General features: G+C 42.8%; 1 protein-coding gene across 1 annotated transcript; it reads left to right on the plus strand.

The window, feature by feature from the left end:
- LOC122690675 (norrin cystine knot growth factor NDP) lies at positions 1-26,933 on the plus strand. The gene is made up of 3 exons (XM_043897570.1): positions 1-408; positions 15,290-15,670; positions 25,653-26,933. The coding sequence occupies exons 2-3, from the start codon at positions 15,497-15,499 to the stop codon at positions 25,878-25,880; spliced, it is 402 nt and encodes a 133-aa protein (XP_043753505.1). The 5' UTR covers positions 1-408; positions 15,290-15,496; the 3' UTR covers positions 25,881-26,933.

The raw sequence follows: 26,933 nt of genomic DNA on the forward strand, positions 1-26,933 counted from the left end.
GAGGGGGGACTTCCTTGCCCTTGTTAGTCCTATGCGGTTCCCATCGTAAGATGCTCTGTGGAAGGGAGCCGAGCGGTGGGCAGAGGCGGCGAGTCCCCGATACCGGGCGCCTCACATTTCCCTGGCATTCCCATTTGCTAGTGCGCTGCTGCGGCCGCACGCCTGATTGATATATGACTGCAATGGCTCTTTTCCATTTGACATTCTCTCTCTCTCTCCCTCTCTCTCTCCCTCTCTCTCTCTCTCTCTGTGTCGCTTAAACAACAGTCCTAACTTTTGTGTGTTGCAAATATAAAAGGCAAGCCATGTGACAGAGGGACAGAAGAACAAAAGCAATTGGAAGTAGCACGACCTCTTTCTAGCTCTCAGAAAAGTCTGGGGAGAAAGGAGCTCTGCGTTTCCCCCAAGGTAAGCAGGAAAACAGCGCTGACGGCTTGCCTAGGAAATTACTTCTTTCCAAAGCGAGCGTTTCATCCTCCTCTCAAAGAGACAACCTTTAAATACCACTTAAATTTGCATTAATTGAATTTGCATTAATCTGTAGCGCGCTAGCATTGTGTTTTGTAAATGAACGGGTCTTTGAAGTCGGTGACAGAGCAGGGGAGCCTGGAAGAGAGGCTGGAAAATCTCCTTTGGTTGGACTGAAAGGGATTGGATTTTCAGACTCTGCGTAGTTAGATGGAACTTTGTAATGATTCTTCTATTTGTCCCGGTGAAAGGAGACTGAGAAGCAGCTACTCGCCGACATGGATTCCTGAAGCCCCGGTTATCTTCCCCGCCGCCCTCATCCCTCTTACAATGGGGCACTGTGAACGCGGGCAAGCCTGCGAGTTTAAAAGCGCACTGTTTACTTTTATTACTACTTATGTATGCTGCTGATCTCCTGCCAGGGCTCTGCCGGAGTGCTTAGAATGACTTCAAACAATAGGCAACATTTATTTCTACCTTTCTGTGTCACGCTTTGCAGGAATCCGGTTCCTTTGCACCTTTCTCCCAACTTGCAAGATCTTCACTTCCATAGATGCGGTCAGGAGCACCAAGGAGAGAGGAGGATGGGTTTACTATAGGATTTGCATTCCGCAAAAAGTCCGGGGAAATGCATGTTGTTTGCCTTGGCCTTATTGCAAAGGGTTATTTTTAGTGATCGGCTTGTCTCTACAGCTTCACTGATGCTACCTTGCCCAACAAGTAACTGGGAAAGGATGCTCCCACCAGCCCAGGGACCAGGTCATGTAGGGATGACTCCTACAAACACCTGAGGAATATTCAGAGGGTTCTTTCAAGCTCCTGAACACAAGTTCTCTCTTTAAATGAACAATTGGGCTGTAGGAGGCCTGGGCATAACTCTTTCTTGGGGGACGGGAAGTTTGTGTACAGAATATTAATGACTCTGAACGCCCTGTAACTGAGGCTCATTGTCAGGGAGGAGCTGAGATAAACCTGCTTGAAAAAAGGTAACCTCCCTTCTCTGCTGAGATTCAGGCGCAGGAAAGGAAGCTCTTTGGCAAGAGGGGAGTCCCTCCTTCTATGCTTGGAAACTGTCATGAATAGCAGATCCGAATGCTGTGAAGCATGTCTCTTTTCATTTATACTAGTGTTTTTTAATTACAAGGAGCTGGCATTGGCAAACTGCTTCAACACCTAAATTAAATGCCAGGTGCATTTGCAAATGTAGAGATGTCTAAAATGCAGAGTTGGCCATAGGTGTCTACCAAATACCTACCATGGGGACTGCCGGATGCTTCTCAGTTGTGTGTTTAGATCAAATGCAAATATCTGCCTATTTTCTTCTCATCTGTCTGGCTTCTGAAAGTAAACTTTAGCATCCGAGTGGCCAATCTTTATCGTGGAGCAGGAAAACTTTCTGGGGAAACTCGTGTGATTTTCTCTAATAACTAAGCGAACAAGCATTGTTGAATGAAAATCTGGCATTTGAATGAGCTAATTTACAGCTTTGAGAGAGTCATTATTTATTCGAGAAAGTCTGAGAAGATACCATGAATCTATTGCTATACAATTTTAAACTACTGCTGTTAACAAAGCATTTAGCCAAATCAAAACAATTCTTTTTAAACTATTATTCAGACTACAATATGTGAGTGTCTGAGCACAAAATGCAATGTTTTGCACCGTTTACTTTCGCGTACGTTGGGTTCGGGTAGAAGGAGAGCTGGCTGAAGCCTTCTAGATGACCATGTACCATCAGCTGACAGCCACAGATGGAAACATGTCTGTGGAGTTTTCAATCTTAATTCGAGTCCCAATGACACTGTCAAGGGGAAAATAAATCATTTTTCAATACATTTAACAATTTCCAACTCATTTATTTTCCTCGGCCCTTGAAAAATGTGGTGAATTTCTCAGAATTATAGCCACCAGTGGTGGCCAGCAATTTTTACTGTATTTTGAGAACTTACAATTCAAGACCTATTTTTCTTATTGGTTAATTATTCATGCCATCATTCTTTTAATGTTATGCCAGTCCTGATGGATGCAAAGGTGAATGAGACACTGTCTCATGCCCTAATTCTCAGTCTCTATGCTATTTCCAGTTAGATTTTGGAACTGACATGGATTTGGCCAGTGGGCAAACTGGTCAATGAGTTTCTTGTTAGAAAGAACCATTTCACATATCTTCTGGTACCCAGATTTACTAGAAATGATGGTCGTATATTGGTCGGTTTTCTTTCTATTTATGATAAAGGGGTTCCCCTTAGGCCTTTATCATCGGATCCTGGGGACACGTCACTCACAGCTAGCACAACCCAGATCTTTCCCTCCTGGCTAGGAGAAGCCTGGCAAAAGGGCAGTTTATCCTCTCTCGGCTCTCTTGAGCCCCCTTTGGAAAGGACCACGTGCTGTCTGTATCAGGGACGGCTATGAGTCACCTACTCAGTGGCTTACATCAGGGCTGCTTGATGAATCACTGAATTAGAAACACACCCGGAGGAAGATGTAGCCAGTATCTCCCCCCACTTAGTTGTCCCACCCCCAGGATCGAAACCAATGACCTCTGGGCCTGGCCTAAATTCCAGAGGCCCCTGGGAAGAAGTTGCTGGAAGTGCTTGCCCAAACCCAGGTCTCCATCAGAGCCACTAACAATGTTGCTTTCAAATAATCCGATCTTTTGTTTCTGACACCAGTAGGTTCCTGGGGGTGGGGTGGGCGGGACCCTGAAGGCAGCATCACCAGAGTCCTTGATTTGGTCCTTATCAGCAGATAATCCCCTGTGGTTGGATTAAGATGCCTCTGACTCCCTGGGGTGAGGGGGGGAGGGGGGCTGACTCACCCTAGCTAGCCCTCAACTTCTTGGCCAGCGGCCTTCAAGCTCATTCTCACCTCTTCCCATGACAGTCAACTAAGGCAACTTTGTCCAGGCCCCCTGGCTGAGCCAGTGGGAGCAGGAGGGATGGGGCGGCAGGTGGCAGGACAGAGAGAGGAGGGAAGCTGGGCCATGGGAGGGTGGGTGAGCCCCAAGGCCCAGATTGCTGCAGCCTGCCCTGGCTGTGATCAGCTGTCATTTCCTCTTCGTGTATGACACTGTGGAACATATTAAAATTTCTCTGGGATGGTATGTTTGGAATTCCTCTGATGCCCCACCTCACCAACTTACCCGGACAATAAAAGCAAGGTTGTAAGCCTTTGAACAGCTGGCAGGCTATATATTTCCCCTCTTTCTTTCGCATAATCTAGTTCAGAAAAGAATCCAGCTAGACTGGCAGTGCCATGTCTGGGTACTAGTTTCCTGCAAGTCCTTCCTCCTCCACCGCCTCTCGCCCTCCCTGGAATCTTCCTGGGTGGCATGTGGCTTTTCTTCGCTTTTGCTCTCCACCACTCCCACCCCGCCCCCTATTCCCCTCGCCTGAGCTCCTTCCATTGTGAGCTCGCTCTTTGCTCAGTCTGTTTAGCAGACAGCCTGGGTCCTGTCCCATCCGAGGCCAACAGCCCATGAGGTCTCCCCATATCCATAGTATTCCCAGGATGTCATTCTTGGCAGCAGCTCTGCTGGGCTGATGGGATCGGGGGTCTTTTTGGAGCACCCCGAGCCCGAGCCCATTCTCAGAGAGGAGCAGCCTCATGGCTCAGGCTGCCCTTTAGGCGTCTGAGAGAAGGGCTGGAGTGACCCGGGCTGGCAGGGACCGGCATACCATCACAGTGACCCGCACATCTCCAGCAAAGGGCCGGGGGTGGGAGTGCTATGGGAACGCCTGAATGCACTTCGGCCTACATTAAGAGAAATGTGGTTATTCTCTGTTTCAGAGAGAGAGACAAGTGACTTGAAACAAAGCTCCCTGGATCCTTGGACCTGGACCCGCCCCCTTGCTCTGTCCTTCCCACATCCTTCCCTTACCAAGGAAAAAGGACAGACAGGACTTTTAATTTGGCTAGTGTGGGGCTGAATGTCTTTAGGAAACCCGTTTTGTGAAAGAGGGGAGAAATGGTTCCTGGGTTGAGCTGAACTAAAAATGCGTGGGGCTGTGGAGGTGGGGAGGACTTCTATTTTTCTCTCTTTAAACAGCAGAACAACAGATCAGTTTATGAGTTGCAAATGGAACGACTGGACTTCTCAATTAGGCATTCCCATTTAAGAGCCTGTGTAGCCCCCTAGGTGCAGCATCCTTAAAAGATGCTACTAATGTCCTCAGGACCAGAAGGTATTAAGGAGCACTCTACAGTGCAGCTTCCTATTCCTTTTCTTTTCCTGGGGGCTTTGGTAGTCTTTTCCGAATTAGCTAAAGTTCATTAAAAGACCCAAAAGGAAAAATTGAACACGGCTGAATTAAAATGAGTCTTTTTTTTTTCCTGTTAGCTTGACAAGAAGGAAAAAAAAAAGAAGGAAAAGAAAAGAAGGAGAAGAAAGAACCAACTCCCCTCTGTTGCCGCTTCTTGGGTTTTAATATGAATTATTCCATACAAGTCCCTAGGCTAGAGAATCTATTTAAAGATGCCTGGCAGCATGAAGAGAGAGGGTAAAAATACAACCACTCTTTTGTCCATCAAAGGTTTTCTTTGGGAGGACATTAAGAGCCTTCCTATTTTCCTGTCTGCCCCTACCAGTGGCAACATTCCAGCTGGTAGTACCCACTCCTCACCCTTCAAATCAGCAACCATAAACTTCTACGTTGGCATCCAGGAAAAAAAAAAAAAAAGGGTGGGGAATCCTGCAGAAAGCCCAGTGCATATGCAGCTGGGTGGGAGTAGCTGGTGCTTCAGCGAGTGCTGGCTTGGCCACGCAGGTTGCATGTGGCAAATTCACACACCCACGTACTGGAGTTTTTAAGGAAGATTGTCCCATAGCATGCTTTCTGATGCAAGCTGCTCTCACATCTGCAAAGCTTTTCTCTTGTGTGTCTGGCAATACTTTCCTTGGTACCATCCATCCTTCCTGTCTTCCTCATCAGAGGGTCTCAGTGTCTGATGGGTGAGACTATACTGCTGAGAATCACGCCTCCCCCCTTACCAGAGCCATTTTCAGTCATTAGAATGTAACTCCCTGGATGGGGGTTCACAGTCTGGGACAACCACCTTCTTGTTAGAAAGACTGCTGATTCAGAAATGCAAAGAATGGGTAGCTTTAGGAGGCAATATATCCCTCGTGCTTAGAATCAGGAATTCATCCAATCAGAGTGCATTTTGCCCTCATGTCCAAATCTGTACATGAACATGGTCTATAGCTTTAAACTCAGTTCTTTAAGGTTTCCAGTAGATATGTTTTTCTTTGTTTTTTTCTACAAAAGCTAAGAATCTTTTCATACCATGTTCTCTCTTCCAAAGCCTGGCTCAATCCCAACTTTTTCTTTTAAGCTATGATCCAACTGATTGCCATATCCTTTAAAAATGAGAGGGCAACAGGTTAATACATTCAAGAAAGTTGATGAGTTGTCAGAAAATGCTCAGGGGTGACCCTTCTGTTGTGCCACCCACCAATAGCCCTAAAGACGGATTCTCCTCTCATTCTTTCATCAATAGGGAATAAAGATAGGAAAAGAGTAGGCCACGGGAGAAGTTAAAAAAAAGAAGGAGAAAGGATTATTTTTGATGCTCAAAATCTGCTACTGGAGATTTTAAGACAGCATAATTTCAGAAAGGGAAGCTTCCCTTAATTTCACCTATCCCCTGCCAGGAATAGGGACTTGAACTCTGAAGTTGCCTTCTTTACTTGTCATTAGAAAAAGAAGTCAACTCTTCAGGTGAAAAAAAAATTCCCCTTGCTTAAATCTAAGTAAAATGATGTAGGCACACACATTCCTAATATGGATTTGGTGAGTCAAAGAAATTCAATTCTTAATCAAGGTCAATTTTTTTTTAATGCTCAAGGCAGTATTTAAGGGCTTGATACATTTCTGTGACTTCCTCCTAGTTACGGGAAATGACTTCTTTTCAGAATTAGAATTTTTCTTTTGAAGTTTGAAATCTAAAGGCAGCAGAATAGAAGTGTCACATGGGGGCTGGCAATCAAGAGACATAACCAAAGTGTGTGTGGTTTAAGCAAAGCAAAACACAAGCAGAAAACCAAAAGGCCAATAAGTTCAGAGCGATTAGTGATAGAGGGAAACACATTTTCAATATTTATTTATTTATTTATTTGGCTGCACAGGAGTCTTAGTTGTGGCATGCAGGATCTTTAGTTGCAGCATGTGGGATCTGGTTCCCTGACCAGGGATCAAACCCTGGCACCCTGCATTGGGAGCACAGAGTCTTAGTCACTGGACCATCAGGGAAGTCCTGGGAAACACATTTTTATGTGATTGACTTATGTTTTGTTTGTTTTTCACTTTGAAGAAATTGGTATTGGAGTATAGTTGATTTACAATGTTGTGTTAGTTTCAGGTGAAGAGCAAAGTGAATTAGTTTTACATGTGTATGTGGTGGGGGCTGGCTTCCCTGGTGGCTCAGATGGTAAAGAATCTGTTGGCAATGCAGGAGACCTGGGTTTGATCCTTGGGTTAGAAAGATCCCCTGGAGAAGGAAATGGCTACCCACTCCAGTGTTCTTGCCTGGAAAATCCCATGGAGGAGGAGCCTGACGGGCTACAGTCCATGGGGCCGCAAAGATTTGGACACGACTGAGTGACTACACTTTCACTTTCACATGTGTGTGTGTGTGTATCCATTCTTTTTCAGATTCTTCTCTCATATAGTTTATTACAGAATACTGAGTAGAGTTCTCTGGGCTTTAACCTTGCCCCTTTGACATGAATCTTTGTCTGCAAGTGTTGCTTCCAGATTGCCACAGGAGGGGGATTCAGTATTCAAGTCCCATCACTAGGCAGAAAAGGCAAATTGGATGGGGAATGGAAATACTGAGTTGCTCTATTGTTTATGCCCAATTTCTAACTAAGGGCTCTACAGCTGTTAGGTGAGATCACTACCCACCATTCCAGAATGCTGTTGTGGGTGAGGAGATGCAAATGCAGCTTTGGAAATGCTTTGCTGGACACTTTGAAGAAACGCCAACATACTCATTTGGCTCCAGGGTGAACAGGAGCTTGTACCCTGAGCTAACATTGATTATCCCTCTTCTCCTGAGGCCATAGCACAGCCAGTGGTCGAGTGGCAGAGCAAGTATCAAATTACATCAGCACAGGGGTCCCCAGAACACCTGGGAACCTTTTCTTTTCTACAGGGAGAGTGCACATTCACATTTTGATGAGACAGAGTGCCCTGTGCTGGGTATCTCAGAACTCCTCTCAGAACTTCCTTCCAAAGGGTCTTACACAAGCTGAGTGGTGGAGTATGTCTCAGTCCTCATGTGAAAGCCCCTTCCTGGGAGAGAGTGGGTGAAATGAAGGAAACCATCCCCTTCTAGAATTTTGCTATCTGAAATCACTGAAAGGGCAGTGACAGATTTGAAACATAAAAATTATGCTTTCTCCATCTCTCCTGTTACTTCTTTTGTGGCTTCCTTTCTCCCTATTATTGATGAAAGAATGGAAGCGGGCTCCATCTTTAGGGCTACTGTTGATTTTCGGCACTGCAAAAAGGCCACCCCTATACCTTTTCTGATAGCTCATCACCATATCAGTCACAGCTTTTAGTGGAGTGGATTTACAGAAATAATCCAAACCTCCAGAGGAGAAGCCTTCAACTGTATCCTACTTCTTGACACATGGGTAATCAGACTTGGTCACTTCCAATTTATGCAAGCTTTGTCCTCTAAAAGTCAGTTATGTCAACCGTTAAGAACTCAGAACGAGTCTTTGTATAGAAACTATAGAAGACTACAGAAGCCCAGCGTAGGATCCAAAACCCATACTCAATGGACAACTCTTTTAGTACAACTCCCAGCCAGGAAGGGCTTCCCTGGTGGCTCAGATGGTAAAAGAATCTGCCTGCAATCCAGGAGACCTGGGTTTGATCGCTGGGTGGGGAAGATTCCCTGGAGAAGGGAATGGCTACTCACTCCAGTATTCTTGTCTGGAGAATCCCATGCACAGAGGAGCCTGGCAGGCTACAGTCCATGAGGTCCCAAAGAGTTGGACATGACTCAGTGACTAACACTAACTAATGCCCAACCTAGAGCTTCAGCAACCCTAGCACAATGTTTCCATAGATGCTTTACCAAGCAGAGTGCCTTGCTCTTGAACACATTTGCATAAAAGAAAGTTCTTCTAACCAATCTTCCTCTTCTATCCCGAACCAGAGCATCACAAATGGCCCCACTAGGGCATGAAGATCTGTGGTTCAATCCATTAGGAATAAGGGTCATTTATAGGAAAGGTGTAAGAAGGTTGAACTCAGCCTGTATCATCAACATCCTCAATTGAAAGAAGTTTAATTTTACTATGATTGACTACTATTAGTCTTTCTCTTCTCCTCATTTGGTGAAGACTAGAAAGAAACACTTCAAATTTTAGGACAGCTTTAAGAGAAATAAGAACTGGTTAAGTATCTTCATTAACTGCTTCCTATTATTAACAACATGTTATTAATTTATAAATCATAGTACATTCAAACACCAAGTCAACTGATTATTAAGGGCTATTTTTATTTCTGGGCACCAATATGGCCTCATCAAGAGTCAAATTCTTATAGTTTGACCTTCAAATTTTGGCTTAGGCTCCACATTAGAAATTTTTTGGACTTTTCTGTGATCATTAGTTTCTTGAGTAAGAAAAGAACTTTTTCTGTATTATTTCTTTGGGGACCATGTAGCCCCAAAGCAGACATGTACTCTGAGAAGCTTGGGTAGAGTCAGAGAATGTTAGAAACAGATAGAACCATAGAAATATCTAGACCAATCTGTTCTTTTTGTGGATGAGAAAACTGAGTCCCAGAGAAAGCAACTGACTTGCTCAAGATTACACAGCCAGTGACAGGATAGTAGGTAGGGCTCAGAGTTTTCAGCTCTTCAACATAGCCTTCCTTCTGCCAGAGCAGACAACAGTAGACTGCCCTTCGGATTTCAGAAGGTTGTAGAATAGTTATCTAATATTTCTGATAAATGAATGTAAGACACTGGGTTGTAGGACACAGGCTAGAAATAGGTTTGGGGAGGAAGAGATGAAAACTGTAGATAGGTGGGAGTTTGGATCACAGTGAGTGGTTCCTCTGGATTTCCTGAAAAATCAGGATTTGAAGTTTCTGTCAGGTTCTAGGTCCAGTCCTCCCACACCAGTCCTGCCCCAGACAGTAAAACTATTCCATCCAAGAACACACACACAGGTGGCGCCACTTGACAGTTGGTCAGAAATTACTTCTATTCCCAGTCCTTCTTTTTCACATCCCTCTTTATCTTAGCCTTTGATTTATTGTTTCCTTCTTGGGCTCTATTTCTTGTTCCCTTTTGCTTGTTCTATCTCTTTTCTTCCTCACCATCACCCCTGAGTTTGGCCATGTCTGCCTGGAGAAGGAAATGGCAACCCACTCCAGTATTCTTGCCTGGGAAATCCCATGGACAGAGGAATGTGGTGGGATGCGGTGCAGGAGTCACAGAGAGTTGGACATGACTGAGCGACTGAGCACACCTTGTAATGCAGGCTGGGAGAAAAGAGGATCTCCAAGACTAGAGAGCTGTTGTTTAATCCCAAGGATGTCATCTTTCTCCTAAGATGACTCTGTGGGGGCAAGCATTGCCTCCCATGCTCTGCCACCTCTAGGTGTAGAACAGACACCATGCTTGAGATGCCAGGGGCGGGAACTGCTCCCTCCCCACTGACCTTTCGGCTGCCCCTCCTTGGAGATACCTGGGGCGGGCAGGCTGGAGGGCTGCCTTTGAATGAGCCCAGGCTTGACCTCTTCATTGCTACTGATGTCCTGTCGGATAGGAATAATATAAAAAACCATTCATTGAGCACATGGGATGCTTTATAAAATCCAGCCTGCTGTTTACAGTTTATAAATTAAGTGCCTTGGGAAGAGCATCTGACTTATTCTCCAAAGCATCTCGTTGACTAGATCCAATTGGAATTCTTTGAGTTCCTGGGAAGGGGCTACTTAGCACTTCACACTCTCTGATGAGACTTTGAGTTTTTGTTTTTCTAATTCCAATGTGAAGTGTTATCTAGTGGCAAGCTTTCTTCCACTTTTAAATCTCTAATTTTGTGTGTGTGTGCAATTCCTTTGAGAGAGGCTCTGTGTTCCGCCATCTTTACCTTACTCATGCCTGAGATGATTGTTTTAAGTGATAGTAAACATCGAATAATTCCATCTGGCACACTGACATCATTCCAAAGTCATTAGATTTCATCTGCTTAACTTGATCTTCTTAGGAATGATGCAATGAATGTTGCATATGAATTAGATGTTAAGCGAGTTCATCAGCATGTCCGAAAAGATTACCCAGAAAGACTACAGGCCAAGACTCTTTGCTTGTGGATGCAGTGAGCTGGAAGAAGGAACTAGAATAGGACCTATTTTTCTTCCTGACCCTTAAGTCTCATCTGCTAGAGCAAAAGGAGACTCATAGTATCTGTTCAGTGTGAATATGTGTTAAATGTGTATTTGTAGAAAGAAGCTGCAGGAGGTAAAACCTGCATGTATTATACTGAAAAACAGTCCAGGGGGGAAATATGGATGCTGAGTACCACCCTCCCTTGTCTGGCAGGCAGGGCAAGAATAAGGCCACTAGGCACATGCCACTTGTCTTAGCCGATTGCTGGAATAACTTGTGTGAAACCAGCACTTTATCCTTTGCCAGGGAGAAGGTCAGCCCAAGAGTGAGTTGATCTGTGGATACAACACCATCTCTCACCCAGGAGGCTGGGCCCACTGTAAGCTCTGCTATATTATTTCGCTGAGGGTGACAGGTGGGGAAATCTGGGCACCAGTTGTTCTTTTCCACTGGTATCATTTGGAGGGTAGCTCCAAAGTCGGGCACGCCAGCCTACGTGCCTCTCCTGCCGGCAGAGGCTCCACATTGGAGCTATTAGAATGTGGGCTCTGTATATCGGCCAAGTTCATGTCTCAGAGACTGTATCCGGAGCACAGAGCAACCCAGGTCTACTGAGTTCAATGAGATAGTCACTTTCTCACTCAATCCATCACTGGCTGGGCTGAGGTTCTAAGTCTTCATTGGCAGCACTTGATTTTTATGCTACATGGCTTTAATAAAATTAAAGTAAGTTAGAATTAATTTAATTTTGAGAAAAATAACAGAGGCTCCTACAAGACAGACATAGATACCCCTAGGCTGCCATCAAAGGGGGAATCTCATCTCGAGTGATGTATATCTCCTTCATTCCTGATTTTCCTCTTCGCGAGTGCTTCCCAGAGCACCCTGTACACCCTCATCTGTGCACATCCAGACCAACACAATGTTAAGGCAACTTGACTTAATTAGAATCACTCTTTTCTTGAGCATTCTGCTTACTTCTTCTTCAACACAGCAGTGTTTGTTCATTCAATTTGAACACAAGGCATAAATCCCAGTGTTCTGTTGCAAGGATTAGACTTTCACACTCCAAGGGTTCTGTGAGTTCTGTGGCATATTTACACTGTTGCTTGCATTCTCATGTCAGAGTTTAATATAACAACTGAACAAAAAGTATCATGCTTTATGAGAGTGTTGAAATGAAAACATCTATTTCTTATTAATGGTGAAGCAATATTTCTTCTGTCATTCTTTTATACTTTATTACTAGTTCTCAGCTCAGCTTATTATCTTTAAAGAGAAAATCAAATAATAGAGTTACATTTTGTATGACTTTAACTAGCTCTTTATCAGTATAAATGTCATAACATTTGCTTACAAAATTATTTTATTCACCTTTTGGGAAAAAAAAATTAACTATGCTTGCAATTCAGAATGTTACTACTAGGTGGCAGTAGTGCACAAGAACAAACTGGTCCACTGGGAAACCTACTTGACTGAGACTAGCATGTCTTCCCATGCTTCTAAGGAACAAAAGTTTAATATTATTAAAACACTCAAAGTGGCACAAACATCAAACATCCATTAACTTCATTACTATTTCTAAGCCAAGGTTTGATTTGAAAAGAGAAAGTATTATTTTTTAAATGAAAAAATGGATAGGTAATATATTTGCAAGTTCAGACATCTACAAATTTAAAAAAAGATATATAGCAAAAAGTCTTTTTCCCAGGCCTGTCCTCCAACTCCACACATAACTAACTGTATAGTTTCTTGAGTATCCTTTCAGAGCTTCTCTATGTAAATACAAATTAACATAAATATATATTCTTATCCTTCTTTGTTTTAACACAAATCAGTAGAGTTTCTGCATTCCTCTTTATAGAGGTACATAGTATTTGATTGTATGAATGTTGTATTTAACCAGCCCCCTACTAATGGAAATTTTGTGCCGTTTCCAGTTTTATGCTATGACAACCAATGCTGTAGTGAATAACCATATGCTTGTGTGATCTCACATGTAGGAGAGTTCTCCAAAGTGAAATTGCTGGTCTAAATTATATACATTTTTGGCTTAACAAATATTGCCAAATTGGCTTCTATAGAATTTGCACCAATTTTTACTGTACTGTCTCCAAAATAGGCTTGTTTTCCCATAGCCTTGCCAATAGAATACATAATTAGACTTTGGGATTTTTATAAATATGACTGGTTGAACAAAGTATCTCAAAGTACTTTAATTTTCATTTCTCTTATATAAGTGAGGGTGCCCATCTTCTATATTTAAGGACCTGTTATAGTTCCTTTTCTGTGGAATAAATGTAAATGCCAACACATACCACCATGCATACACACAATTTTATAGGATTTTGTTGTCGATGTCGTCGCTTGTTTTTACCATCATGCTATGCATGCTTTTCTTTCATTTGCTTTGCTCATTTAACCATACCTCCTGGCCATGGCTCTGAAAAGAAGTTGGCAGTGGAAAGGGAAGGTCAGGACTGGAATGTCTGCTTTTCCCCTTCATCCCTTTGCCATTGATTCCTGGGGGAAATATCTGTAGACCAGAGTGGTGAAAGGAGAAGTCCAATAAATTCTCTTTCTGAGACTAATTAAGGCTTCAAAGAGACAGATAACCACTTGGGAAAATATAGTTATATTGAAACTCAGGAAATGGTCAGTAATACCTCAGCCTCTTGACATGGAACTGAAGAAAGCTCTGGCTCTTTGAGCTGAAGTCTTGCTGACTTTCAGTGTAACATGCAGAGGAAAACCTAGAATATGCAGCTGAAAAGAAAGCAAAAATGCTCTTCTGCATCTTTTGCTGATTTGGAGCTTTAGGTTCAGGTTTGATCAATTTTGGTGAGATGTTACCATTAGCATGCACATAAAGGAAAGTGGTGCAAAGTTGCATGCAAATATGGTGTCCTGAACTTTAGGATTATTCTCTACATATGAAGATGGGGGCAAATGAATCCATAAGTATCTAAAATGTTGGCATTTTTGATCAAGAGGGGGCTGCAGATGCCATTTCCCCCAACTCCTATGTAGATGAGGAAACCAGGACTGAAACAGTTCAAATGATCCTGTACATGATCCCCAGCTAATGAATGGCAGCGCTAGAATCCAGGTGAGTCCCCTCATTACTGTTCCCTGCCCTTCCTGCAATTTATAGGGCTTCCCTGAAATACACGTGCACAAGTTTTGCCATTGTCAAGGATGCTCCACTCTGAAATAGCCCTCTGTCACATACCCTTTTCCACCTGGGATTCCACCGTCCCACACTCACAAGACAGCTAAACTGAGGTTAAGGGGGTCTGGGGCCACTCTGTTAGAGCAAGAGTAACCAACTTATATGGACTAAAACTTCATCTTATCAATACTTTGCCATGTTTATTCAGACTGTTCGTGAGTAGGAAGGTTAAAAAAATGTTGTACTACAAAGCAAAATATTCAAACTTTTATCTGAAATACCTTTGAAAGCTTCTCTGAAGCTTTAATTATTGTGTTCCTTTTGTTTTTGATGTAATGTCAAGTCCTCCAATTTTCCTAAATGGTTGAAAATATTTTTGATGCTCTCTGTCTTCTGGTGTGATAATGCTGGCCATGCCTTGAGGGTGGGGTTACTGAGGTGATTTGAGCAGATTATGGGCCGGAGTCCTTTGTCCAAGAGGTATATGCTTTAAAAAATGAGGCAAATTTCAGGTATGGCATGATCCCACTTTAATGACAAGTCTCTGCTTCAACAACCACTTACTTTTTCAAATTATACCATGTGCTTGGGCTACAAAGGCTCTTCAGAAATGTGTGAGTCTGTTGGCAACTATACATGTGTTGCCTTAACCACACTGGAGAGCAGTTAGCATAATGTGTATTTCCGATGCAGCTTATCATTGATGCTGGGTGGCACAGAGCTTCACACAAAAACAGGATGAGCCCAGAGTCCAGAAGTGGAAAACTAGGTGGATGGGTGGGTTAGACTTGGACATGGAAAATGTGCTTCCTTCCCGTGGGACATGCCCTGTGTTTGTTACTGCTGACCTGCCTCCTCTCTAGCCCTGGAAGCTGACATGGACATCGAAGCGTACAGAGATACTAAATAGACCCCTCTTGCCCCCACCAGCCAGGAGTAAGAATGAGACCACCCAACTGAGTTATGCTATGGCCAGAACCACATAGTTAATCTTGACTATGGGTTCAAACTATCCTTGTTCCTTGGAACATGGACTCCAGTGACCAGAGTCAACATGTACTTTCATTAAACCATTGTGTCCACCTTCAAATGATTTTAAATATATACCATAAGCTATGGGGGAAGCCGTATGAAATGGCTGACAGCTTATGAGTATGACACTCTAGAAACCAATATTCTCAACTCATAAATGGCATGGAAAAAATTCGACTCAATACCTCCAGGTTTCCATTAGTTTTTCTGGGTAACTGTTTCTGGGGAAAATAATTTCTGCTCTCATTACAGTTGTGCAGCAGATACAGTGATGATGGACCGCAAGTGCAAAGAGTAAGACGAAACTCCGGCATACAAAGGACAATGACAAGCAGAAAGCTCCAACCAGATCCTGCCCTTTCTTTGAAAGGAACTGGAGCCTAGGAGGTGAAGGCATTTCCAATTTTTAGTCCTCTGCCTCCCTCTGCTGTTCTTCTTGAGAAGTTTTCCCTTACAACAATGAGAAATCATGTACTAGCTGCATCCTTTTCTATGCTCTCCCTGTTGGCGCTAATGGGAGATACAGACAGCAAAACAGAGAGCTCATTCATGATGGACTCTGATCCTCGACGCTGCATGAGGCACCACTATGTTGATTCTATCAGTCACCCGCTGTACAAGTGTAGCTCCAAGGTAAGACCAAGATCTCTGTGAGAGTATCCTTACTCCCAGAAACAGGAGAGAAGGCCTATTATAACAAGAGATGGGGAACTATATGGCTGACCCACAGGGATTGCTGCAGAATCATGCTTTTAGGGTTTCCCACCATGCTTTCAACTGTTTGTTGTCAACAAAGCTGCCTAACTGACCATGTGCATACCCAGCTACCTTCACTCTATTCAGACTGCTCAAAGTCAATAAGAAAGGCTGGAAGCTTCCACAATTAAGTTGATGCTAGGCTCAAGGTGGGAGGGGTATGTTTTATCCTTGGCTGTGAAATTGATGAGCAGTGGTATCCTTGTTCAAGAAAGAAAAACAGTGTCTACATGTTATCCTAACTCCTATCTCCACCAGCAATGAAGAGGAAGGGAATACAGTCAATATGATTGTGCATTGGAACATACTTCTTGGTGGGCTCTTCAAATAGTTTCCAGGTCCATGCCTTTCTCTTACTGACGTGTTTATGTTAAAATGAATTCAAAAGAAAAATGGCCTTTTGATAAGGTATTATTTTACCTTGATTATACAAGTCATTCTTGTTTGGTGCAGGTTTTATATACATATATATATATATATATATATATATATATATTTTTTTTTTTTTTTGCATGGGCAAAAATGATGTCAGTGTTGAGATGGAGCGTATGAAGTATTAAACATCGCCAAGAGTGGCCAGCCACATGGACCACCCAGAAGGGAGGCACACAGTAGGGAAAAAATAGACTCAGAAGGAGACTTTTCACAACTGTCACTGCCCCCAGTCACATGAATGAAATTTGCCCACATTTGGTAAATAAGAATTTGTTTAGCCCAACCTCAGAGATTTTCATTTCCAACCCTGAGACTAAAACCACTTAAATATTCTCATATGGCATGCATTTTTTTAATTACCAGTATAATTAAGAAGTTTTGGTAATATCAACCACTAAAATTGAGACCATATAAGTTAATGGCTCTCCTCTCCATTTAAAAACATTACGACTTCTGTCTCCTGCTAAAATTTCCATAGCGTCTCTGAGTATAGCTCAGTGATGATGGCTTGTTTTAGTTTAGAGAGATCAGAATTTGGATTAACTCACTTCAACCAAAGCTTCTTATTTGTACTTGTTGAACTTAAAAAAAAAAAGTAGTAAATAGATAAACTTGAAATTTTGCAAGCCTGCAATTCCTTCTTAGGAAAGATTATAAAACAAATTGAGAAAAAACAATAGGACATGTTCTCACAGCTGTGATTGCTGAGAAGCTGTAGGCCTGAGGTGAGATGGACTAGAGCAATTACTCATTTCTCCTCCACTCCCCCTACAGAGAGCACTAGTACTTTGTGTTTCTTATTCCATGGATGATTTCTCTCTCTCCTGAGTTGTCCTCTATAATCATGATTCTTTTTAAAAAAGAAAACAAAATCAGGGACTTCCGTGATGGTCCAGTGGTTAAGACTCTGCACTCTGACTGCAAGGGGCACAAGTTTGATCCCTGGTGGGGGCATTAAAAGATCCCACGTGCTGCAAGATGAGGCCAAAAATAAGTTAAAAAGAAAGGAAATAAAATTATTTCAAAGAAAGTGTTCACTCGATGATAGGAAAGAACAGGAAAATTGAAGCATTTCTAAAAACTAAAGAACAAGCTGAGATTTGGTGAAATGATGGTGGAGTGGCTTAGCAATTATTACATTAGTTAAGGAAAGGTCAAAGAAGAGATAGCCTTAACTCGAACCCAACAAACTCATGGTGCTTGAACATGAGTCCTAGAAACAGACTTCAGTCCACCTTTGTTCACCTCTGTTTCTTCCAGAATACCATGATAAATACCGCAAAATTGTGATTGTAGAAAAATGTTTGTAATTTCATGGGAACAATCTGTTTTCAAACATAACAAACTATCCCTAATATAGCAATAGTTTTATGTAAATGGTGCTTGCAATTATAAACCTTGCTTCTTTGGCCATAAAATATGCCTGGCAGAATCTCAACTACTCAGACCTTCTCTGGATTAAATTTTCTCTATGTATCCAGGAATAAAAATTGCTTTTCATTTTGAGATAGTCTATAAGTCTTAATTCTCACAGACTCAGGATAGTTTATCTGGTGTCTGGTCTTTGGAAGACAGATAAAGGGGAGCTTTTTGATGCATGCTCAGGGAAGAAAGAACATTTGCTTAAAATTTTAAAATGTGTCAGGCACCTCATACTCTATGATCTAATCATTGCTGACAAACCTGTGATGGAAGGCTTTATCATCCCATTTTACTGGTAAGGAAAGCTGAAACCTGAAAGAAGTATTAAGTAGATTGGTCAATGTCAGTTAGCTCAGGATTGGCAATGTCTGCCTTGGAGTGTTCATCTATCAATTCATCTTTCATTCGATTCATTCGTTTTTCATCTGGCTCTTCCTGTTTTGGAGGGATGCAAATAGAATGTAAGAGCCACTATTTTTTTTTATTATTTAAAAAAATTTATTGAAGTATAGCTGATTTACATTGCTGTGTTATTTTCTTCTGTACAGAAAAGTGACTCAGTTTTACATACATATTGAGATATATATATATATTCTTGTTCATATTCTTTTCCATTATGGTTTGTCACAGGATATTGAATATAGTTCCCTGTGCTATACAGTAGGACTTTGTTGTTTATCTGTTCTATATATAATAGTTTGCCTCTGTTAATGCCAAACTCCCATTCTTTCTCTCCCCACCCCTTCTCCCCCTTGGCAATCACAAATCTGTTCTCTATATCTGAGTCTGTTTCTATTTTGTAGATATGCTGATTGATACCGTATTTTAGATTGCACATATAAATGATATCACATGGTATTTGTCTTTTTCTTTCTGATTTACTTCACTTAGTAAGGTAATCTCTAGATCCATCCATGTTGCTGCAAGTGGGAGCTGGTATTTAGAAGTCTAGGTTCAACTTTTGGTCTGCTGAAAATAATGATTTACACTCAACAATATCTGTAGAAAAATAAAAATAGTAGGGAAAGCTTTTCTGGGAGCCTTCCATGAGGCTGTTTCCCCTCACTCTGAACTTGCAGCTGGCCAGCCCCGGAGGCCTGTCACCTTTCTCTTGCAATTTTGGAAAGGGCTGACGGAGTCAAGCAGAAAGGACCAGCCACCATGGTCCACGATGGAGGTCAGTGTGGCCACAGGTTATGATACGCCTGCTGACTTTCAGTAACACCTTCTAAGATTTGCTGCAAAAGATTCAGGGAGTGGCAGCTTCATTGACAATCTTCCCTGGAATTTTTAGTAAAGGTGGTTGAGCAAACAAGTAAGGGGTCAGAGGTTAGTGGAAATGAGTTATCTGGGGAATCTTCAAGGGAACTGAGGCATCCCAGGCTTTGAAGTGAGAGAGACCTGGTTTTAAATTCTAGCTCCCTAGTTTGTAAAATTCCAGCTTCACACCCACTAAGGGTGACTTAGGGGCAAGTGAAAGCATTCTTTGGTGCCTCAATTTCTTCCTATGTGAAGCTAATGCTGTCTTCCAAAAGGTATGGGTCTGGGTATTGGTGGTAATATTTGTAATGCATCCAGCTTAATATCTGGCATTTTATAGCCATTAATAAATGATAGTGTGATCTTGATGAAGTTTTAAACTGGACAGGTGTTTAGACTCATTTTTCTATTTCAGTCACCGCTGAAACCTCAATAAGTATCGGGATCTCCTACAGCCTTAAAGGATTAGGAAGATGAAGCTCACTGCAGTTCTTGTTAAACGCGGAGACCTGGTGGGGGTGGGGAAGCGCATAGAGGGGCAAAGTAAATGTAAGCCACTGTACTGGGTGCTGAAAGGGAGGATCAAAGTCACAAGGGAACGGATCGAGCCATCTGACCTCCCTTCTCAGGCGAGTGGAGGAAGGAGGGCTTGGAAGGGTGTGTTCTGGATTCGGGCCAGAGAGAGGTGTTCAGGAATCAAGGCTGGGAAAGTGAGTCCACAGGACAGGGCTGTGAAGTCTGAGCTGGGTGAGGAACAGGAGATGGCGGCCCCAAGCCAGGAGTGGGGAAGAAGGGCGGATGGTTGTGTGAACTCTTAAGGGCCACAGGAGCAAGCAGGCAGCGGCCAAAGGGGAAGAAGGAGGAGGATTCAGGGGACAAAGCCTGGGGCAATTCCCTAAGGAAAGGGGATCTGTGATGCCCAGGCTGAGCCTCAAGCTTGAGAAGGGGCAATTAGGATCCCTGAGCCATTTCCTAGTGCTGCCCATGAAGCCCACCACGTGGTAGGAGAAATGAGGGGAATGGGGGATATTGAGTTTATAACACAATTGCCTACTGGATGGATATGGCTTGATTTTTTTTTTTTTAAAAAAAGGAACAAATTTATACTGTGGTGGGTAGTTGAGGCACAAAAGTTAAAAGAAAACACAGGCTACATTTTTGCCCTCATCATGCTTACAATTAAAGCGGGGAGAGAGGAAAAGGAAGCATTTGGTGTGCAGAAGTCTCTTCATGTCAGTTTGAGCTATAACCGGAGAGAAGGGACCAGGTTCTAGCTGGAATTCACCAAGTTTCCACCTGCCCTATGAGAGCTCACCCCACCACCCACAACTACTTCCTCCCCCTGGATGCTATTTTGTGGATGCTCTAAACCTGGCATGGACCCTTCGGAGGTTGCCCTTGGTCTCTGGAGATGAGCTGAATAGTCATTTATCAATGATGCTGGTGAGGTGAGGAAGGGGAGAAGCAGAGGTGAGTCACGTTCCTGAGGAGAAAGCGGGATGCTTCAAGGGGTGCCACGGAATAAGGGATGTTCACTGCTGAGAAAACGCAAACAATTTTTCTCACTCAATTGAGCTAAAATAGCCAAAACCCTATTCTGATAGTGAAGGATGGAACAGGTGGGTCTTTATTCTGATAATGATGGAGACCATGACCTGCACCAGGAATTCATGGGGTCTCCACATGACGGGAAAAGAAAGTGGCTTTGGAGAGGGTGAGTCTTTCAACAGGGGTGATGAAAACCATCTGTGTTTGGGTTTTCTTCCACTCAGAAGACGCTTGTGTATTGCAGCAAAAGACATAACTATCTAAGAACTGTGGTAGGTCACCAGAGAGAGTGGGAGCCTGAGGTATCTGACTGCAATCCTTGGGTTGGACCCAGGAATCACAGCTGGCTGCAACCCTCACAATGTAGCCTGAACTTGTTCATGACCAACTAGCATCTATGCTAGAAACTCGAGAGCTTGAAAGGCTGACTTTTATGCCCTGACAGTATAGCACCGCAGTTAGGAGAGAGAGCTCAGGAATCACGGGGTCTTGGTTCAGAATCTTGGCCCTCCATTGTACAGCTGTGTGACTTCAGGCAGATGACTTATCCTCTGCCTTTGAATTTCTTAATTTGTAAAGTGGGGAGAGTTTACCTTTTGAAATGGTTGTTAAGTATTAAGTTGCCTGTGAAGGGCTTGGCACAGTGCCTGGAGCCTAGTAAATGCTCAATACATGTTATATATCATCATCATTATTATTCTTTTATAACTACCCAAGGACCTTCTGTTGCTCTTAGCCTCAGCACATGGAAATCAGATTAGAACATGAAAAAGTCTATCCTTGAGCAAATACTCTGAACCCAGCAGCTCTGTTTGTGTTAAAAGGAACTAGATTTCACATTCAGCTAGAGCCAAGTGATTCCAAGGTTGGGGAGATACAATGAGGCTGCTGGAGAAGTTGCCTAACTTCCTAGCATCAAGCCATAACAGAGCAAAAATTGAACCTGACCAAAAGCAGATACTATGTACCTGTCACACACACACACAAAAACATCCCCCTCCCACCGCAAGCTGTGAAAAATCAATAGAAGTTTGTATGAGCAATAACCACCTATTGAACCCACTCCTATAGGGGTGCAGCTCCATGTGGTTTCTTTGTCCAAAAATGTTCATTTCTTGATTTGATAATGGAGCAATGTGTATGGTTTCCATTAAGAGTAGTTAAGTGCACTGCAAAATGCAGAGGAATTAATAAAATACAGCCAGGTCACCCATGTATGAGGAATGTGCTTGAGCATAAGCTGGGGACCAATGTGTTTTGGCAGGTAAACTGATGCTTGAAGGTGTCAAAGGTCTATTGAACTGAAGGATGGATTGGTGACCAGTTAGAGGGTGTGTGGTATCATCCAATGAATTGCTGGGAGGTTGTGGGAGTCCTTGAATCACTGGGGAATGGAGCTGGGCGAGAGACTTGACAGTGGAGGAGATATTATTTAGGACTGCCATCGTTCTTAGAAGATTCAGCTGTGCTTAAGATTGGAGGTAGTGATGATGGGTCCCAAGAAGCCTGTACATAAGAAAAAGGTCAGACTTGTGTGGTTATATGGTTAGGACTCCATATCGTAGGCAGGTCAAAGTAGATAAGAGTAAGGGGTGGGTTGGCTCATGCCTCAGGAAAGCATCTTAATATTAGGAGGCATGATATTACAGTGCCTTAGACTAGGGGTTTAGTTTTAGACAGATCTGGATTTGATTTCAGCTCTGCCTTTTACCGGATAGGTGAGTCTGGGGAATTTATTTAAACTCGCTAAAGCCTCAGTCTCCTCATCTGTAATAATGATACAGATAATAATAGTACCTTTCACAGAAGATTGTTATGAGAATTAAATGAAATAACATGTTGTAAGCACTCGATAAATGTTAGCTGCCATCATTGGTGGTGTGTGCATGCTCAGTGGTGTCCAATTCCTTGGGACTCCATGGGTTCTTCTGTCCACGGGATTTTCTAGTCAAGAAAACTGGAGCAAATTGCCATTTCCTTCTCCAGGGGAATCTTCCTGATCCAGGGATGGAACCAGCCTCTCTTACATCTTCATGTCTCATTTGGATATGACACACCATATGTCTTTGCCCTTCTGAATGAAGTCTGCTGGCACAGCTTAGCTCTATCCATCCAGACTGAAACTGAATCTTGAAAGACTCCATTTGTGGAGGTGATCCTTTGAAGAACTCTTCATTTGCCTAATAGATGATCCACATTAGAGATGAGCAATTTTAACATTACTCCAAAGTGAGATGTGAAGGAACTATTCCCATGTACTATCAAGGGTGAGAAGAGACTGGGAAGACCTTGAATTCTTTCTCTCATTAGATGGATGGAGTGGGCACCAATAACTGGCATGTGTGATATAGACTTGTGGCATAGTCTCTCAAAACCAGTTTCAGATTATGTCTGCTTTCCCTGTCAATGTGAAGAGCAGGCAGGGTAGAATCGAAGCTTTAGTACAATCAAAATGACTTACAGCTGCCATTTTTTCCCTGCCTCTGTGACCTTTCGGAGAAAATAAATCAGTAGGTCTAGTCCAACACACCCTTCACCAAACCCTGCTAGTTTCATATTCTCTTGTTGGTTGCTAAGAGATTATTGAATTCACCCCAGCATCTTTTCAGATATTGATGTTAATGAGTTCTAATTACCAGAAGTCATCTTTTCCTTTTGGAAAGATGCGCAGGCCATTTCCTTCTTTTAATTCTTGGGCATTAAATTCTGTCCTATAGGATGATATTAGAGATAATAACTGATGAGTTTTCAATAATAACTGCTAATTCTTAAAATACCATGAGATAAATGTCAAGTAGTTTCATGCATATTTATGGACCGTTTAATCTTTCATTTGAATAGTTCCACTTTTTATGTTCTTGTGGGTTCTGGAAGTATAGGGAAACTTTTTTTCCATCATTTAATATGAAATTCACCAAGCAAGACCCTTCCACATAAACATAGACCAATAATCTCAGGTTTCCACCACCTTCTGTGCCTCAATATATAATGTTCTATAGCTTAATGAATCAAGCTACCCACCCTACTCCCACTATGACTGCCACTCCCAGGATACCATTTATGTATGGTACACATAAATGAGTCTCTGCTCCATCCTTTTAATCTGTATGCAAAAATATAAGGTTTGTGCTTATATCCACTGTTTGCCAGAAAACTTTGGTAGCTTGCATCAAATTCTTAAAGGGTCTGTTTACTAAAGACACATTAAGAGCCCCTCTATGGTGAAACAGATCACCAGCCCAGGTTGGATGCATGAGACAAGTGCTTGGGCCTGGTGCAATGGGAAGACCCAGAGGGATCCGGTAGAGAGGGAGGTGGGAGGGGGGATCGGGATGGGGAATACATGTAAATCCATGGCTGATTCATGTCAATGTATGACAAAAACCACTATAATATTGTAAAGTAATTAGCCTCCAACTAATAAAAATAAATGAAAAAAAAAAAAAGAACATAGGGCTTCCCAGGTAGCTCAAATGGTAAAGAATCTGCCTGCAATGTGGGAGACCCAGGTTCGATCCCTGGGTAGGGAAGATCCCTTGGAGAAGGGCATGGCAACCCACTCCAGTATCCCTGCCTGGTAAATTCCATGGACAGAGGAGCCTGGTGGGCTACAGTCCATGGGGTCACAAAGAGTCAGACACAACTGAGTGACTAACACTTTCACTTTCATAAAGAACACACAGCCTCTGCTACTTAAACCTAAGCTTTATTATCGCCCTAGCCTACCTTTGGAAATGGAGATGGTCAGAATGAATGCATCCTAATATCTGCCTTAAATGACTCTGAAAATGCAATTGCACATAATCTTAGTCTCCTTCAGCATATATGCCCAGAAGTGTGACTCCAGGTCTCAAAACATCCCCTGTTTCTATTTCACTCTCTTGTTTCAAGTTGTAGTGCCCAGAATAGTTCTTCCTAAGCATCATTATGTTATTCTTTTTCTTCTTCAGAAACCATATTCTTTTTTCTTTAGTAATTTCCTGTAGATAGCAAATTTCTTTTCTTTTTCTGTAGTCATTCTTTATTTACCCCTGATTGCAATTTGGAATGACGTTCTACATTTTAAGACTGATGGAACTGGCATGGAGCCAATGGTAAACTACCACCTGTCAGCAGAAATTTCTTTTATTCTTTGGTTTTTATTTGCACATCATGGTGGTGGGCTGTGTCCAGTGGTACTAAACCCCCAGCACACCTTCAGAATCACCTAAAGAGCTTGGAAAACCATGAAAGTCTGGGCTCAACTCCAGAGGATTTACATTCACTTGGCCTGAGATGGGGCCTGAGTGTTGACATTTTAGAAGCAAATTTGCAGCAATGTAGAGATGGTTGGATAGCATCACCAATTCAATGGACCTGAACCTGGGCAAACCCTGGGAGATAGTGAGGGACAGGGAGGCCTGGCGTGCTGTAGTCCATGGGGTCTCATAGAGTCAGACATGACTTAGCAATTGAACAACAACCACAGGTGATGCTATCATACTTTATATTTTCGTGTATAATGACAGATACAGATTCTTTTTCACTTAGGTTGGGAAATTTCATTGAATAGCAGCTGAAAGGCCAGTTTCAATTGGGAAAGTTCATTTATATCTGTGGTAAACTTTATTTTGATGAGAAGTTGCACTAGCATTTTACCACCAGATGAAAAACAATGAGGATCTTTTAAAAATTAATGTATTTAAAATGAAGCAAAAAGCATGTATATATCAGGCTTTGTTTTGAATGAATCTTTCCCCCAAGTCCTTAATGTAAAGATCTTGTGTTATAACTTTTAAAGCCATAATGATAAGAGTGCTAAACTGTGGACATAAAAGCAGGTGTGTAAATATTTTTACACTGGTCTCTTCCAGCAGGAACTCATCCAGCCAGCAGTGTTAGGGCCTTTTAAAGGATGCTTTGGGACTTGGCTAAGATTTTGGCTTCCCCGTGGGTAACTGGGATTGCCAGGTGGCACTAGCGGTAAAGAACCCGCCTGCCAATGCAGGAGACATAAGAGATGCAGGTTCAATCCCTGGGTCCGGAAGATCTCCTGCAGGAGGGCATGGCAATCCACTCCAGTATTCTTGCCTGGAGAATCCCATGGACAGAGGAGCCTGGCAGGCTATAGTCCATAGAGTCGCAAAGAGTCTGACATGATGGAAGTGACTTAGCATGCACGCACGTGGGGTAACCACTTCTTTTCTCTCCCCAGATGGTACTCCTGGCCCGGTGTGAGGGACACTGCAGCCAGCCGTCACGGTCTGAGCCCTTGGTCTCCTTCAGCACTGTCCTCAAGCAGCCCTTCCGCTCCTCCTGTCACTGCTGCCGGCCCCAGACGTCCAAGCTGAAGGCACTGCGGCTGCGCTGCTCAGGGGGCATGCGACTCACGGCTACCTACCGGTACATCCTCTCCTGTCACTGTGAGGAGTGCAGCTCCTGAGGCCTGCTGTTGAGTGGCTTCTGGATGGGACAGACCCTCCCTCTTGCTGAGGCAGTTCAACCAGCCAGGGAAGGACTGGCAAGGGAAGAGTTAAGGCAAAAAAAAAAAAAAAAAAATGTAGCAATTCCCACGGGATTCTGGGATTCTGCATATTCTAGTAATAAAGAGTCTACATGCTTGTTGACAGAGATACTCTGGGAACTTGTTTTCCATTCCCATCTCCTTTCCTTGGTACAATTTCTTTTGGTTCCTTTTCAGATTCGGGCATTTCCCCCTTTGGTGCTGAATGGCATCTGGGCTTCCAACAATTCAGCATTGGTGGAAAAAGTGGGCTCCCAGGCAAGAGTGGGTCAGGCTGTCACAGTTTTGGTATTAATGATGGAAGCATTTGCTTTGGAAAGCAGGAGAGCCCAATTCTTTCTGGGACATCCTCTGGTTTTTTTTTTTTTTTTTTTTGAAGTCTCATCATTGGGTCTAAGGTTGCCCTTGCTGCTAAATATTACCAATTTCAAATTCCGGGCACCAAGCATGTGGATATGTTTAGCCAGGTTCATTCATAGCCAGCTAACTGATGTTAAAATCACTAACAAGCAGATTCTCCTATGTGATGCTGGAACTCGTGATAACCATCATTATTATTCAGAAGTGACTTTGGGAAAGCAAAAGTGGCATAAAGAATTTGTCACCTTGAAGCTCTCTCAGATAAATTATGGTAACGTGTAGTAAGAGAGCAGACTTTTAAAGACCTGCACAAATATGGATCCTGCACTGACTTTGAAAAAGGCATATATGTACTAGTGGCATGGAAAATGCTCTATACTCATGCATGCAAATTAGACAACCAAGTACAAATATCTTTGTGGGTGTGCTATAGCTTTAGCCATGTCGTGGGCGTCATTCTCTCATATCCACTTGTCCATGGGAAGCTTGCTGCCAAAAATGGTGGCCTGGCTCACCTTCTTAATATTTGGTTCAAATAGATTTTGGTCCTTGAGGCTCAAAATTGGAGTTATTCCCATGTTTTGAAATAAAAGGAGAGTATCTTCAAAATCA

This window comes from Cervus elaphus, chromosome X (genome assembly GCF_910594005.1).
Source record: "Cervus elaphus chromosome X, mCerEla1.1, whole genome shotgun sequence".
Classification (NCBI taxonomy): domain Eukaryota; kingdom Metazoa; phylum Chordata; class Mammalia; order Artiodactyla; family Cervidae; genus Cervus; species Cervus elaphus.

Coding starts and splice junctions, on each gene's coding strand:
- LOC122690675 (XM_043897570.1), top strand. CDS start 15,497: ATGAGAAATCATGTACTAGCTGCATCCTTTTCTATGCTCTCCCTGTTG. Junction 15,671..25,652: donor TGTACAAGTGTAGCTCCAAG/GTAAGACCAAGA, acceptor TTCTCTCCCCAG/ATGGTACTCCTGGCCCGGTG.